The sequence below is a fragment of the Aquarana catesbeiana genome, linkage group LG09 (genome assembly GCF_042186555.1).
Source record: "Aquarana catesbeiana isolate 2022-GZ linkage group LG09, ASM4218655v1, whole genome shotgun sequence".
NCBI classification, from domain to species: Eukaryota; Metazoa; Chordata; class Amphibia; order Anura; family Ranidae; genus Aquarana; species Aquarana catesbeiana.
In genome coordinates, this window is record NC_133332.1 from 57,211,005 (window position 1) to 57,223,057 (window position 12,053).

The following is a 12,053-nucleotide window of genomic DNA, read 5'->3' on the forward strand; positions in this document are numbered from 1 at the left end:
CCCCAAGACCCTCAAGTAGAGGAGCTCTGGGATAAAGGAGATGAATCTCTTTCAGAGGATCAGGATGGGACAGATGATTCCTCCTCTGAGGAATTAGGTGGAGAGGGACCCTCTTCGGCTTCCCAAGTGGAGAAAGTCTTAGTACAGATCCTTACTGGATTGGTCCACTCCACATTTAAGTTGCCCATATCTGAATCAGTTAAGGAATCTTCTTCTTCTTTGGGGTCGCTGAAACCTTCCCAAACAGCACATGCTTTTCCTGTTCATAATTTACATGAAAAGCTTCTTTATTCTGAGTGGGATCACCCAGATAAGCATTTTCTTCCGCCGAAAAAGTTTTCAATACTTTATCCTATGGAAGAAAAATTTATTAAAATGTGGGGAATACCGGCCATTGATGCGGCCATTTCCTCTATAAATAGTAGTCTGACTTGTCCTGTAGACAACGCTCAGATGCTCAGGGATCCTGTGGATAAAAATATGGAATCCTTATTGAAGGATGTTTTTTCCTTCGCAGGATCAGTGGCTCAACCTGCAGTAGCAGCGATTGGAGTCTGTCAATACTTAAGAGACATCAAAGTTCTACCTGAACAACAGGCCCAGGGGTTCGCTAACCTTCCAGCGGCCTTATGTTATGTTGTTGATGCCATCAGAGATTCTATCATGCAAACCTCTCGTCTTTCACTTGGGTTGGTGCATATGCGTAGAATCTTATGGTTGAAAAATTGGTCAGCCGAAGCACCATGTAAGAAGCTGTTGGCTGGGTTTCCTTTTCGTGTTGCAAGGTTGTTTGGAGAAGACTTGGATAACTATATCAAGAGAATCTCTTGTGGGAAAAGCACTCTCTTACCTGTTAAGAAGAAGAGTAAGCTTCCCTCTTTCAAACGGACTCTTTCCCCAGCGCCAGGGGCATCAGCCTCCAGGCAGTCACGACTGCCTCCTCCATCTGGGGCAAGAAACAAGAGTCAACCCCAGGGACAAAAGAAGTCCTGGGGGAAGAAGTCTACTAGACAAGACACTAAGGCCTCTTCATGAAGGGGCGCCCCCGCTCGCTCGAGTGGGGGGGAAGACTGCTACAGTTCTCAAAGCTCTGGCAGGAGGACTTCCAGGACAGATGGGTAATCTCCATGGTAACCTTAGGGTACAAGCTGGAGTTCCAAGAATTTCCCTCTCCTCGTTTCCTCAGATCAAGTGTCCCCAGAGATCCAGAGAAGAAGCAGTCGCTCCTTCTAGCGTTAGAGCCACTTTTGTCGCAAGAGGTCATTATGGTGGTTCCCACAAAGGATCAAGGATTGGGCTTCTATTCCAACCTTTTTACGGTCCAAAAACCAAATGGGGATGTCAGACCCATTCTGGATTTAAGAGATCTGAATCGATTCCTAAGCATTCAGTCCTTCCGCATGGAATCAATTTGGACAGTAGTCTCCATCCTGCAGGGAGGAGAATTTTTGGCATCGATAGACATCAGAGATGCATATCTACATTTGCCCATTTTTCCTGCTCATCAGAAGTTTCTGCGCTTCGAGATAGGACGGCGCCATTTCCAGTTTGTGGCTCTGCATTTCGGGATAGCCACTGCACCTGTTCACAAAGATCTTGGCTCCTCCTCTGGCCAGATTAAGGGCTCAGGGTATAACTGTCATAGCAGACCTAGACGACCTGCTCTTAATAGACCAGTCGGTAGCCTCCTTGAACAGGAACTTGAGGACCACAGTCATGTATCTGGAACACCTAGGTTGGATCCTCAACCTAGAAAAGTCTTTCCTAAAACCAGTAAGAAGACTGGAGTATTTAGGTCTGATCATAGATACAAGCCAGGAGAAAGTATTTCTTCCTCAGGCAAAGATTACTGCTTTAAGGGAACTGATTCTGACAGTCAGGACCAAGAAGGGCCTTTGTATGAGGCTGCTAGGAAAGATGGTGTCTTCATTCGAAGCAGTACCCTATGCTCAGTTTCATTCAAGACTGCTGCAACACAGTATTCTGTCGGCCTGGAACAAGAAGGTTCAGGCATTAGACTTCCCGATGCACCTGTCTCATGCGGTGCGTCAGAGCCTCAATTGGTGGCTAATACCCGAAAACCTGCAGAAGGGGAAATCCTTTCTACCGGTTACCTGGACGGTGGTAACAACAGATGCCAGTCTGTCAGGTTGGGGAGCAGTTCTGGAACAGTCTGTGATCCAGGGGCTATGGTCCAAGACCGAGAGGACCTTACCCATCAACATTCTGTAGATCCGGGCAGTATATCTAGCCCTAAAGGCCTGGACTATCAGGCTACAGGATTGCCAGGTCAGGATTCAGTCCGACAATGCCACAGCAGTGGCTTATGTCAATCATCAGGGAGGCACCCGGAGCCGAGCTGCTCAAAAAGAGGTGAACCAGATCTTAGTCTGGGCAGAGATGCATGTGCCATGCATATCGGCAGTTTTCATTCCAGGGATAGAGAACTGGCAGGCGGACTATCTAAGTCACCAGCAGTTACTCCCAGGGGAATGGTCTCTGAATCCTGATGTCTTTTGGGCCATATGCCAAAGATGGGGGGTTCCAGATGTAGATCTCTTTGCATCCCGATTCAACAAGAAGATAGACAGATTTGTGGCAAGGACAAGGGATCCTCTTGCATGCGGGACGGATACTTTGGTGATTCCGTGGCATTGGTTCTCACTGATTTATGCATTCCTGCCTATTCTGCTACTGCCACGACTCCTTCGCAGGATCAGGCAAGAAAGGAGGTCAGTACTTCTGGTGGCCCCCTCTTGGCCCAGAAGGACTTGGTATGCAGAAATAGTAAGGATGACGGTGGGTTCCCCGTGGACCCTACCGGTACGCCCAGACCTGTTATCTCAAGGTCCAGTGTTCCATCCTGCCTTACAAACGCTAAATTTGACGGTTTGGCTATTGAGACCCACGTTCTGAAGAGTCGTGGGCTTTCAAGTCCTGTGATATCTACCTTGATCAATGCAAGGAAGCCAGCTTCCAGAATGATTTATCATAGAGTCTGGAAAGCTTATGTATCCTGGTGTGAATCCAGGGGTTGGCATCACAGAAAATATGTCATAGGTAGAATTCTTGATTTTCTACAGTTAGGATTAGAGATGAAACTGGCCTTGAGTACCATCAAGGGCCAGGTCTCGGCCTTATCAGTATTGTTTCAACGGCCACTTGCTTCACATTCTTTGGTCCGAAACTTTATGCAGGGGGTGACGCGTCTTAATCCTCCGGTTAAGACGCCCCTAAACCCCTGGGACTTGAACTTGGTTCTGTCGGTGTTACAGAAACAGCCTTTTGAACCAATACGTCAGATTCCTTTGGTCTTGCTGACAAGGAAACTCATTTTTCTGGTAGCTATCTCTTCTGCTAGAAGAGTATCAGAATTAGCAGCTCTTTCCTGTAAAGAGCCTTATTTGATTGTACACAAGGATAGAGTGGTATTGCGCCCTCATCCTAGTTTTTTACCGAAGGTGGTTTCAGATTTTCATCTAAACCAAGACATTGTTCTGCCTTCCTTTTTTCCAGATCCCTGTTCTCCGGAAGGGAGGTCACTACATTCTTTGGATGTAGTAAGAGCAGTCAAGACCTATCTGGAAGCAACTGCTCAGATTCGCAAAACGGATGTTCCTCCGTTTCAGATCAGGGCACATTCCACAAGGGCTATTAGTGCTTCTTGGGCAGTGCATCACCAGGCCTCTATGGCTCAGATCTGCAAGGCTGCAACCTGGTCTTCAGTCCATACATTCACCAGATTTTATCAGGTGGATGTGAGAAGGCATGAGGATATCGCCTTTGGGCATAGTGTGCTGCAGGCAGCGGTACAGGGTCCTCAGGTCTGATTGCACCCTACTTGGTTGTAATTCCCCCCCCCCCCCCTCAGTTGCCATTGCTTTGGGACATCCCATCAGTTATTACTGTGGCTCTGTGTCCCGTGATGTTCGAGAAAGAAAATAGGATTTTTTATAACAGCTTACCTGTAAAATCCTTTTCTTTCGATGGACATCACGGGACACAGAGGTCCCGCCCCTCTTCTAATACACTTATATTGCTTTGCTACAAAACTGAGGTATCCCTGTAAGGGGAGGTATTATATAGGGGGTTGAACTTCCTGCTTAGGGTGTGACCAGTGTCCAATACCTAGTGGTACCTACATAACCCATCATTTATTACTGTGGCTCTGTGTCCCGTGATGTCCATCGAAAGAAAAGGATTTTACAGGTAAGCTGTTATAAAAAATCCTATTATTGCGTGGTTTACAGATGAAACAGACCAATAGGCATGTTGCACTTGTCAATATAAATACTTGTTTTGCAAAAAAAACATCTTGGCACTTATGTGTTTTATTAATTATTAATTAACTTTTATTATAAGAATTTAGTGGCTACCTTTATAATCCCAGGGAAAACACTTTCTTTTGAGGGAACATACAACATAGAGCATTGAATGTGGTGGTGTGGAATAGGGAACGTACAACATAGGGTACAGGGTGAACAATAACAGGCTGCTGCCATTCTGGAGGGGCCTGGTCCCCTTACTGGGCCCTTGCTTGCCTCAGGTCCCATTGCAACCACATGGGCTGCTATGGCATTTGTTCCACCACTGGATAGATTAACCACTTCCGGATCGCCGCACGCCGATATACGTCCTAGCTTTGACGGGGGATATAGTTGTTATGGCAACAGCTAGCTGCCATAACCCCGGTATCCTTGTGTTTGGCCGGCGGTCCGCTTCAAGAAATAAAAGTGGTCTCTGCGGTGGATTCACCGCAAGATCACTTTTATCGGCGTGGGGGGGGGGAACCCCCCGCCTCCCGCCGCACTCCGGTGCCCTCCGTCACTTACCGGAGCCGTCGGGAACGGCGGAGGTGATCGGATGTTCTTCCTTCCTTGGCATGGAGACGAGTGAGGGGAAGATGGCCCCCACCTGTCTCCATGACATTGTAAAACGTCACTTCCGCCCATAGCTCTTAAAGAGCCATTTTTTTTTTCTAATTTTTTTTTTTTAAATGAAAATTTTTTTTATTTTTTTTTATTGCACTTTAGTGTACATATGAGATCTGAGGTCTTTTTGACCCCAGATCTCATATTTAAGAGGTTCTGTCATGTCCATGTCATTTTTTTCTATTACAAAGGATGTTTACATTCCTTGTAATAGGAATAAAAGTGACACAATTTAAAAAAAAATTGTGTAAAAATAAAAAATAAAAGTTAAAATAAATAATAATAAAAAAAAAATTTAAATGCGCCCCGTCCCGCCGAGCTCGCGTGCAGAAGCGAACGCATACGTGAGTAGCGCCCGCATATGAAAACGGTGTTCAAACCACATATGTGAGGTATCGCCACGATCGGTAGAGCAAGATCAATAATTTTAGCCCTAGACCTCCTCTGTAACTCAAAACATGCAACCTGTAGATTTTTTTAAACGTCGCCTATGGAGGGTAAAAGTTTGTTGCCCTTCCACGAGCGGGCGCAATTTTGAAGCGTGACATGTAGGGTATCAATTTACTCGGTGGAACATTATCTTTCACAATATTAAAAAAAATTGGGCTAACTTTACCGTTGTCTTGTTTTGTAATTCAAAAAGTGTATTTTTTCCATAAAAAGTGCGCTTGTAAGATCGATGCGCAAATATGGTGTGACAGAAAGTATTGCAACAACCGCCATTTTATACTCTAGGGTGTTAGGAAAATAAAAATGTATAATGTTTGGGGGTTCTAAGTAATTTTCTAACAAAAAAAAAAATATTTTTAACTTGTAAACAACATATCTAAAAAAGAGGCCCGGTCCTTAAGTGGTTAAAGAAAAGTTAAAACTCCTGTCGGTTTATTTATTTTGCTGCCTTTGTACTCCCCTCATATACAGCTATCCCCAGAACAGATGTCCCAATGAAAGATTTCCCATCACCTCTTGTTCTGAGGGCAGCTATATAATATTTGGATTTTTTTCCCCACTTTCTTTCTTAGTGAAAATTGTCACTAGTAGAAATAGAGGGGTGAATCTCCCCAATGAGAACACAGACAGCAAAAAAAAAAAAAAAATTGACAGAGGGTCTAACCTTTCCCTGTCTGTGCAAAAATGTAAAAAAAAAGTTGCCTGGGGATAAACTTTAATAACTATTCAAAATAAGTAGACATTCAATTGATACAGAGCCTTATTTAATAAGGAGCAGAATACCAAATGCACATTCCCAAATAATCCTTCAAATGAAATTTTTTTTTTTTAAATTCATCTACAGATATCCAAAAAGTACGGTCCCGTCTGCACTGTTTACTTTGGTTCAAGGCCTACTATTGTTGTTACTGGCTATCAAGCCTTAAAGGAAGTGTTCACTGATTCTGGTGATGCTTTTCTGAATCGAGGAGCCATACCTACTTTTGACCGTCTCTTCAAGTATGAAGGTGAGGAGCAATACTTTTATTTAGAAGATACCTTCTGATTACATGTGAATGTTTTGCATTGAATCTTTCTTAGTTTATTTTACAAGTCTGTATGTATAAATTCCTGATGGAGCGATAATGCCCTCCTTATTTCTCCAAAATATGTATGTCAGCCCACGTTCATATCAGCGCGATTTGACAGGTCAAATCGCAGCCTATTGCCAGCAATGGCACTGTACCAATCCGAGCAACACCAACTTTGCCGCGCCGCACCAATTTCCAAAAGCAGTTCCTGCACTACTTTTGGCCACTTCGAGGGCAACCTCAATAGACATCTGTGCATGAACCTACACAAATATCTTTTAAGTAAGCCCCTCCCCCCCCCCCAAAGTTTGACTGAAATGCGACTTTGAAATCGTGCCAGTTCAGATGAAGGCACGCAATTTCAAAGCCGTGTTCAGTGTGAACAAGGGCTCAAAGACAAAAACATTTAAATTTAAACAAACTAGACCGGTGTTTTCTCAACTCCAGTCCTCAAGGCGCCCCAACAGGTCATGTTTTCAGGATTTCCCTAAGATGAAACGGCTGTGGTATTTACTAAGGCAGTGAAACTGATCAAATCACCTGTGAAAAATAATGGAAGACCTGCAAACATGACCTGTTTTGGCGCCTTGAGGACTGGAGTTGAGAAGCACTGAACTAGACTGAAAAACTCACTCTGAAAAAATACATTCTAGTTTACAGCTTAATTGTCAGAAATCAGACCCAAGTTGTATAGAAAGCAGCTAACTCTGGATAACCTATGAAGGAGGTTGTGGAACTTCTAGCATTATCATAAATAGTACTTAGCACAATCTGGAAAACCTCTTAATGGAATTATGTTGCAAATGCCCTGTCGTAAATAGTCTGAAGGACTGGGGTTAGTGATCTACACTACTGGCAAACAGAGAAACCACCCAGAGTTAATTTTAGGATTAAGTTCACCTGCTAGTGGCACTGTGGTGCTCTGGGCTGATTGCTGCAGTTCCAGTGTCCACCAGCAGATGTCTTTCAGAAGCCAGCAGGCTTTAATGATCAGTTCCACCTGTGTTCAGCTGCCAGGTGGCAATTTAAAGAGGAGTTCCACCTAGGGGGTCGGGTAAAAAAAAAAAAATTAAAAGTCAGCAGCTACAAATACTGCAGCTGCTGACTTTTAATTGGACACTTACCAGCTTCACAGCTTGGCACCCACTGCGCATGCACGAGTGGCGAGTCACTATTTTGATTGCCTCCTTCTTACCAGAGCCTTGTTCCTGTTATCCAGATCCGGATCCGGATCCTGATCCATCCTGCTGCCTTGCTCCCGCTCTTTGCCCTAGTACCCAGTTTTGTTTCCCCCCTTCCGTCCCCTGTATTCTCTGTTACCCTTGTCCTTATATTGTAATTATTTGTATATAGTCAGTTCTTAGGTTCATTAGTTATTTTGTCATTGGGGTTTGTCCTTATGTACTGTTTGCTGGGGTTGTTCGTGTTTGCTGAAGTTTCTTATGTTCATTGTTTTCTGTGTATGCTTGTTTGTGTGTTTTCACTTTGAATAAATCTCACCTAAAATATATATCTACATAGTTTGGTCTTAGTTTCCGTGCATAGCTATACAGTATGTATCTGGTCTCCTAGTTGCTGCCAAATCCTGACAGTTACAAAGCACTAGGGACAAAGGGAATGTGAAATGATTTGATACAGTACACTGTAATCTGTAAGATTACAGTGTACTGTATGTGTTATGTATTTTTCACTGTTTTGAATTTGCGGCCGGGCTCCGCCCCCATGCGTGGCGGCGCTTACAAGTAATGGAGCCTGACACAGTGATGAATCGGGCGGAGGACAAGGCTCGCGGACACAGCGGGAGGAAATTGCAGGATCCTGAGGACAAGGTAAGTAACTTTACCAGGATACTGCGATGTAATCCCGAGTGTGGCTTGGAGTTACTGCTAGGGCTGCAACTAACGATTATTTTCATAATCGATTAGTTGGCCGATTATTGTTTCAATTAATCGATTAATTGGTTAATAACCTTAAAAAGTAGTGTGGTGTATAATTTAGTTAATATGTAAAGTTTAAAAAAAGGCAATTTATTCCTAAATATCTTTATATGCAGGGGCAAATATAAATCACCAACTATATGGTTAGGGAGTAAAATCTTTAATCCACTCTGAGACAGAAGAGATATGCTCTATATACTATTCGAGGTTGAATCTGGTAAATATCATCAGACTCAGATCAAATTTTTTTATTTAAAGAAGAAAAAAATTCTAGACTGTTTTGCAGATTTTCAAACAGAACTGTAATATGACATGCTTTTCTGCAGCTTCTCCATTGAAGTATATTGAACCAAAAAAAGCACAGTTTTGCCTTGAAAAAGGTCCTTGACCCTTTCCAAATACACAGCAGCTGAAAAAAGCATAGATGTGAACATTAAATGAACTCTAGTGCATGTCTGCAAAAAGCACCAAAAAACACATGGGTGGGAACCAGGCCTAAGACATTTAGTAACATAATGGAGTTAAAAAAAAATAAAAAATTAGCCCTTTGTTTTTTTATTGTGCAACAGTAAAAGTAATATTTACAGTAGATTATTTGCTCTTTTTGTACTATGTAGGGCTAATTTTAGCTTTTTTAACCCCATTATGTTACTGGCCGATTAATTGATAATGAAAATAATCATCGATTAATTTCATAATCGATTAGTTGTCGATTAATCGATTAGTTGTTTCGGCCCTAGTTACTGCTTTTGGTAATGAAAAGTCACTCCGAGCCACACTCGGGAATACTGTCGGGGAAGTTAAGGGACTGTCTGCTAAAGTATAAAAAAAACACTTCAGCACTCCTACATCATAACCTCAACTCTTTTGATTGGGTGGGGATTGGCTTAGCGAGCCCCTCTGGAGGCAAACAAAAAGCTGATGCTGCAACTCTTGATTTCTATTGGAACTATGCAGGAATTTTAAAATCTTTGCATGAGGACAATTTATACATTTATTTTTTACACATGTCAAATTTTGCATTTTTTGCTAGTAAATAAATTAGAACTCCCAGATATTATTCAGTATCTCACAAAAGTGAGTGCACCCCTCACATTTTTGTGACACTTTGCTACAATGCGATTGAATCGCATCCGATTTGCATAACATGTGAACCAAATTGCTTTCAATGGAACCGGTTCACATATGTCAAGGGCGGCTGCAGTCTGTTTTTAAAAAGATTCCTGTGCATTTTTTAGTCCAGTTCAGGTGCGATTTCAAGTAAAAATTCACACCTGAATTTCACCTGAACCAGTGAACAAAACAGTACCAGACACCTTTTAAAAACCATGCTGAAACCATGGCTGTAAATATTTTAATATATCTTTAATATATTTCTTCATGTGACAACACTGAAGAAATGACACTTTGCTACAATGTAAAGTAGTGTGTTTACAGTTTGTATAACAGTGTAAATTTGCTGTCCCCTCAAAATAACTCAACACACAGCCATTAATGTCTAAACCGCTGGCAACAAAAGTGAGTACACCCCTAAGTAAAAATGTCCAAATTGGGCCCAAAGTGTCAATATTTTGTGTGGCCACCATTATTTTCCAGCACTGCCTTAACCCTCTTGTGCATGGAGTTCACCAGAGCTTCACAGGTTGCCACTGGAGTCCTCTTCCACTCCTCCATGACGACATCACAGAGCTGGTGGATGTTAGAGACCTTGCGCTCCTCCACCTTCCGTTCGAGGATGCCCCACAGATGCTCAATAGGGTTTAGGTCTGGAGACATGCTTGACCAGTCCATCACCTTTACCCTCAGCTTCTTTAGCAAGTCAGTGATCATCTTGGAGGTGTATAACGGTGGCCACACAAAATATTGACACTTTGGGCCCAATGTGGACATTTTCACTTAGGGGTGTACTCACTTTTCCTGCCAGCGGTTTAGACATTATGGCTGTGTGTTGAGTTATTTTGAGGGGACAGCCACACTGTTATACAAGCTGTACACTCACTACTTTACATTGTAGAAAAGTGTCATTTCTTCAGTGTTGTCACATAAAAAGATATAATAAAATATTTACAAAAATGTGAGGGGTGTACCCACTTTTGTGAGAGACTGTATATCTTCTGGAAGTAGACGCTCTGTAGAATAAAATGGTGGCAGTTGCAGTTTTTTCCTTGTCAAAAGAAGTTTATTGAGTATACAATGTTATAAAGATACATAAAGTAAGTTTACAAGGATCTATAAAGTAAGCTCATTGTTTTACAGTAGGGTTTATAAAGGTAAATATCATGAAATTTCAAATATTAAACATTGGGTTCACGTAAACCTAAATTAAAGATATGTATATCATTTCCTTAGTTACTTTTGTAGGTATTTAAATGATTTATACCTACTATACATATTGTTTACAAGTAGAGTGTATATAGGTCAAATAAATTCTGATAATGAGCTTTAATCGTAAGGTGGAGAAAAGGAAAGAGAAAGAAGAAAAAGGGTAGAAAGGCAGAGGTATGGTCCACAAGGTTGTCCCGCTCGTCAGTTTATTATTCTTTTTAGTTCTCTTTGAAGCCTTAGAATGGGTGTCTCTGTAAGTCATTTAATCTGTTACCATGGCAACAGGACAGAGTCATTGAAGTTTGACAGGAACTGTTGTTTTATCCAAGGATGCCAAAGTTTTTCAAATTTTGGAATTTGATTTTGATCGATGGCTACCATCTTAGCATGGGACATTGTATTATTCATTCTGTGAATTGTTTCTGCTAGTACCAATGTAGGAGATTTCCATGCCTTGGCCACTGTTTGTTTTGCAGCCGTTATTAGTTGGATCATAAGTTTGAATTGAGAGAGTGTTAACCATTCCGGTTTTAGATTAAGTAAAGTTAAATATGGATCTGGTTGTATTATTTTTTTAAATATTTTAGATGCAATCACGAAGACTTCCTTCCAGAAGGTTTGGATTACTGGGCACGTCCACCATATATGTAAATATGTGCCTATTTCTGGGCATCCTCGAAAACAAAGAGTTGAGGTATTAGGTGAATATTTTGCCACTCTAGCGGGTACAAGGTACCAGCGAGTTAGGACTTTATAATTTGTCTCCAGTGCTAAGATGTTGGGTGAAGATGACTTAGATGTGAGCCATATGTTAGACCAGTCCGTGTCTTCTAAAGTTCGTCCCAGGTCCTCCTCCCACCTCTGAACGTAAGAGGGTCTATTAAGATTTACTACTCCATAAAATTGATTATAAAGTGATGAAATTGTACCTTTAGCAAATGGATCTTTTGTACAGATTGATTCAAAAATGGATAATTGGGATAATGGTGTATCCCCCTTTAGGAATGGTGTATAGAAATTTTTGAATTGGAGATATCTAAATATCTCAGAGTTTGGTAGATCATATTTTTCTCTAAGTGATGGGAATGAAAGGAATGATTTAGATGCTATGAAGTCATTTAGTGTCTGAATGCCTGATGTTGTCCAAGCTTTAAAAGAATTTGGGTAGATCCATGCCGGATAAAAGGCCGGATTTCTGATAAAAGAAAGGAGAGGATTGTGTGGAGATTGTAACTGATATTTGGTTTTTAGTTTATCCCAGAGAGATAAGAAGTGTTTAGTTATGGGATTATGAATTTTAAAGCGGTCTTTAGGATCAAGCCATAATAAATTTGATATTA

At 41.7% G+C, this 12,053-nt stretch overlaps 1 protein-coding gene across 4 annotated transcripts in view; it reads left to right on the forward strand.

The window, feature by feature from the left end:
• The window catches only part of LOC141107671 (cytochrome P450 2C44-like), a 129,657-nt gene that overhangs the window by 73,093 nt on the left and 44,511 nt on the right, over positions 1-12,053 (forward strand). For all 4 annotated transcript variants that reach the window (XM_073598572.1, XM_073598570.1, XM_073598573.1 and 1 more), the window contains one exon: positions 6,226-6,388. In XM_073598572.1, coding sequence (XP_073454673.1) covers positions 6,226-6,388 — 163 coding nt within the window. The remainder of the gene's footprint in view (positions 1-6,225; positions 6,389-12,053) is intronic.